The sequence below is a fragment of the Vipera berus genome (genome assembly GCF_964194415.1).
Source record: "Vipera berus genome assembly, chromosome: 1".
Classification (NCBI taxonomy): Eukaryota; Metazoa; Chordata; class Lepidosauria; order Squamata; family Viperidae; genus Vipera; species Vipera berus.
This window is the reverse complement of record NC_138202.1, coordinates 224,260,919-224,265,883: the sequence shown is the minus strand read 5'-3', so window position 1 is coordinate 224,265,883 and position 4,965 is coordinate 224,260,919. Positions and strand designations below refer to the sequence as shown.

Genomic DNA, 4,965 nt, shown 5'->3' with positions numbered 1-4,965 from the left:
AATAGAAATATAGAAAGTGAATAGAATAGAATAGAATAGAATAGAATAGAATAGAATAGAGCTGGAAGGGACCTTGGAGGTCTTCTAGTCTAGCCCCTTGCTCAAGCAGGAGGACCTATACCAGTGGTGGTGAACCTATGGCACGCCTGCCAGAGGTGGCACTCAGAGCCCTCTCTGTTGGCACGTGCGCCACCACCGCTGCCAGCAGCAGGTCCTTGTCGGTTGGTGGACTGGAAGAAAAGGGAGGGGGAAGCATTTTACATGCGTGCATGCGCGCACGGGGCCACGAGCAGGCACATGCTGCAAAGGGGGCGGGGCTAGTGCCTGCGTGATACTCACTAGCCCAGCCCCGTTCTCACGTGGTGCGGTGCCTTGTATCTGCACCCTGCGGCGCGGCGGTTGGCATTTTTGTGCCTTGCGGTACGGTGGCCCATTTTTTGCTCCCCCTTTTTTTCGTGCCAGAGGCGGCACTCAGAGGCGCCTCCCTGTCCCCTCCCCCGAGGGCACCAGAATGCCGATGCTGCCTTGGCACTTTGTGATAAACAAGTGGGTTTTGGCTTGCGGTTTGGGCACTCGGTCTCTAAAAGTTTCGCCACCACTGACCGATACCATCTCAGACAGGTGAATGTCCAGTCTCTTCTTAAAAACCTCCAGTGATGGAGCACTCTTGATTTCTGGTGGCAAGCTGTTCCACTGGGCAGCTGAGAGAAAGGGGCGGCAGAAGCTGCATCCCCCGAAAGAAGTCTTCGCCGAGAAAATGGGCGCTGAGACGCCTCATTCTCTCGCTCAGCGGAGACTTCTTTCGCGAGATCCAGCCTCTGCCGTGCTGCACCGAGAGAACAGCAAGCCGCCCCATTCTCTCGGCAGAGCACTCCACCGCCCCATTCTCTCGGCGGCTTGCCACCCCGTTCTCTCATCTCAGCAGAGACGTCTTTCGGGGGATCCAGCCTCCAGCTGCTGCATTTCCCAGCCTCGGCTTATACTCGAGTCAATAACTTTTACCAGTTTTTTGGGGTAAAATTGGGGGTCTCGGCTTATACTCGAGTCGGCTTATACTCAAGTATATACGGTAATCTCAGATTTTAAACTATATAAAATATGTAACCATGGAAATTTTATTACATTCTACCTTATACAAAATACTCTATACAGATAGTTCTCAACTTAGGATGGTGCTATACAACTTGTGCCTGCAGTTGCAGTACCCCTGCAGTCACATGAACAAAATTTGGGCACTGGAGCTCGTCCACAGTTATGACCATAGGGGCTCTGCAGCTCCCCACGATCTCTCCCCCCCCCCATCTCAGCTGCCCACTTAGTACGCAAACCTACTATGGCCTGGGAGACCTTGGCTGGCTATAAGGTCCACCAGCATGTTGAAAGCACCACACTTACCTTCATTGTTTTTCTTCAGCTGCTGACAAGCGTGCCTAGGCTGTGTGAGGTATGGCCTTTCTACCAAACGACCTCATACCTTTCTCCAAGCAGCATTAATTGCTACAGGCAAGGGAGGGGATTTATGGCCCTCTGTGCCCCTTGTAAGACCGCAGAGCCACGTTTTGACCCCTTTGCAGAAGGCCAGGACCATGGGGACTGACCTCATTTCTAGGAAGAGGATGTTCCATAATACAGGGGCAACGGCAGAGAAGACTTTCTTCCTAGACCCTGCCAAACGAAATTCTTTGACTGACAGGATCTGCAGCATGATCGAATGGGATGGGCTAATGTAATGGAGCGAAGCTGGTTCTGCAACAAATGTTTGCTGTTTATATTGTTTATTGTATAAACATTATATTGTAGATGTTTATTAAATAGAAGAATATATCATTGTAGCAATTTATGTAATTTGTGTAGTGGCCATTAGGCAAATACTTATGTCATCACACAGATGGCTTTATTTGCATATTGGAAATCTATTTGGTATAAAGTCCATTATATCAAAGTCCGGTGAATTGAGGTGTCACTGTAAATACCATTAAAGCAAGTTTAAGGTTCTTTTCATAAAACTTGTGATTAGGAACTGTATACAATTATTTGTTGGGGATGTGTTAAGGACATTATTTATTATATTTGCCAAAAGAACAATAGTTACCAGTTTTTATATATTGTACTAGAATCTTTGTTTCTTTCTGACTGACATTCTTCAGCAAACAACAAAAACATTGCTTCTTGTTAAAATAGCAATCAAGTGCATTTTTTAACTATTCATCAATAATCTTTTTTTTCATCATTAAAATGAAATCTATCTTTCGAATTTTAGATTACAAAAGATGATTTCCTGACATTCGATTATATTCTTTGCATGGATGAAAGCAATCTACAGTAAGTGTTAAAAGCTGTGAATTTTGCTAATAAATGTATCTACCTCAGCATTCTCTCTTCTTGTCACTGAAAGGAAACCCCTGTAAAATTCAATGTTCTTCTTTCCCAATAGACTTGTGTAAGCTTATTTGAAATGTATACAAATATTAGAATGGAACATATAGGTGTGAAAAATAGGAGTCTTTCTGTCAGTCTGAAGCGCTGACCTATATTATCTCAGCAACCCCTTTTGTCTACTGTGTCTCTGTCCCACCAACGAGGATAGCTTCAAGTGGTCCTCAGAATTCCAGTTTTAAGTAGTAGCATTTTCCACACGAAGCAGGCTGCACACCTGGACAATTTTACAGTGGGTATAGATTTAATGGCTATTCTGCTGGACTCGCCATGAAGTGAAATCTAGCATATCTATGGCCCACTTCAGCTGGCTCGGGTCCCCCCTGTCCCCCCTAATATCTGCACACTGTTAGATAATTTAATTTTAATTCTAACAGCAGGAAAATCCAGCTTGTTCATACGTGATCTCCCCTTTTAGCTGCTACTTCTTCAGGCAGAGGATCCCAGATTAGTTCAAACGGTAAGCTGACCACCGGTAGTTCCCACTCTACCACTTCACACAGCAGTTCCCTTCTGCCATGCCTGTAAGAAGCAACTGGTTTGGCCGTCTTTCAGTAGAGCTTTAAATCTGCATCCAGTAGAAGCCCGAGTTCTCTTTGAACGGACTTGTGCAATACACAAGCACAAAGCCAGGGTGTGTCACTAAACCCATCAGCCTAGCCATCTGTTAGAACTCACTTCCCATCCTACATGAAGGAATGGTAACTGTTTTCCTCATAGCTGCTTGATGGATCAGGAAAGAAACAATGCTGGGGGAATCTCCTTGTCCCTTTTAACATGCCGTGCACACAGCAAAATAGGGCCATAGCCATTTGGCAGAGTTACACTGTGATAGGATAGGTGCAACAAATTTTATGCTGGTTAAAGGACTGGTGGATAATGCTTTAAATTGGCTGTGGGAAACAGTCATCATAATACAGCTCCATTTCCTCATCTCCACTACTTTGATTGCAATTCCATATTTGACAGACAGATTGACATCCCTTAATTGCAGCTTCCCTGTACAATTTAAATATCTTCCCTTTCTTTAGGATTCTCTCTTTTACATCAGGCCAAAGGCTGGATCGGGACTTAATTGGGGCTTGCCCACGCTATATGTTCCATTCTGATAGATATACTTTCTGGATAATTGCAAGAGGTCAGCTGTTACCTACTGGCAGGTACCCGAAGGAAGATGCAGCAACGTTTTTATATGTGATTTTGCATCCCATTTTATTGGCTGAGAGTAAAACTGCCTCCCCCCCCAATTTTTCTTCCAAAATGAATTATTAACACATTTCCATTTCTGCTTGGCAAAATGCTTGAAAGCCATGGAAAATTCCTCACTGTAGATCTCATTGTGAATAGATACCTTTGTCATCAAGGGAGTCTATTACAAGTGCAGATGCTTCTTTTATATACAGCAATATACTGATGAAAAAGATATGCTTTACTTAATAATAATGAAAAGTTAACTAATCTGTTTTAGAGACTTGAGAAGAAAATGCAATCAAATTAAAAACTGCAAAGCTAAAATTGAACTTCTTGGTAGTTATGATCCACAGAATCAGCTTATTATTGAGGATCCATATTATGTAAGTATTTTCTCATTTAATCTATTTAACTGCCATTATTTGTAAGAAAAAAAAAAGTAATTTAGGACTCTGTTTTTTTCTTTTCACCTCCAGGGAAATGATGAAGATTTTGAAACTGTTTATCAGCAATGTCTCAGATGCTGTAAAGAATTTTTGGAGAAACCTCATTGATGTGGTTATGTTTCTGAACGTGAATAATTCTATGACGTTAGAGCAAAATCTCAATTAACATTAAACTATGATAGTGTGCCTCTAAAATAGATACACTTGTGCGTTCTTAATTTTAATCATTGTTGTAGTACACCGAATGGGTATACAGTATATTGAGAACATGTTTTTTCAAACTAATTGAAAAAAATATGTGTGATTCCATATACTTCCGACCACAATTGAGCCTAGAATTTTGGTGGTAAGTTTTGGTCATTAAGCGGGTCACCAAGTGACCTAACTCAATTTTTCAACTGCATCATGGCTGTCCCAAGCATGATTGTTAAGCGATCAGGCAGGTTGTTAAGCAGGGTGTCTCAGGAGGTGGGGGAGTCCCTGGGGGGCTTGGCGCAGGCCACATGCAAGTTACAGGGGTGCTGTGGCATGGCACAGATGTAGGGAAGCCAGCGAAAGAAACTGTAGTTGCCTTCAGTACAGCGAAACAGTGCGAGACGGAGAAAGATCAAAACACCTGGGAAGCTTCCACAGTGGGGCATAAAGCAGCCTCCCCTCATGTAGCTCTGAATGCCTGGGAAGCTCCAGCCCAGCTGCCCTCTTTGCCCTGCCCTGCCCTGCCCCATGGCAACTGACCTTCACCGGCCTGGATCTTTATGAAAAAGAAGAAAAATACTAAAGGCAGCAGCTCAGCTGCAGTGTCTTAAACTACCCCTTTCCCCATGTTCCTGGGCAAGGCTGGAGCACTGGAGCTTGCTTCGTGACGAAAAAATAAAGAGCTTGCCTCATTTTG

At 43.7% G+C, this 4,965-nt stretch overlaps 1 protein-coding gene across 2 annotated transcripts in view; it reads left to right on the top strand.

Moving 5' to 3' along the window:
• The window catches only part of ACP1 (acid phosphatase 1), a 16,645-nt gene extending 12,373 nt beyond the window's left edge, over window positions 1-4,272 (top strand). For both annotated transcript variants that reach the window (XM_081313750.1, XM_081313749.1), the window contains exons 4-6: window positions 2,261-2,322; window positions 3,905-4,010; window positions 4,104-4,272. In XM_081313750.1, coding sequence (XP_081169876.1) covers window positions 2,261-2,322; window positions 3,905-4,010; window positions 4,104-4,181 — 246 coding nt within the window. In that variant the 3' untranslated portion in view covers window positions 4,182-4,272. The remainder of the gene's footprint in view (window positions 1-2,260; window positions 2,323-3,904; window positions 4,011-4,103) is intronic.
• The last annotated feature ends 693 nt before the right edge of the window (window positions 4,273-4,965 follow it).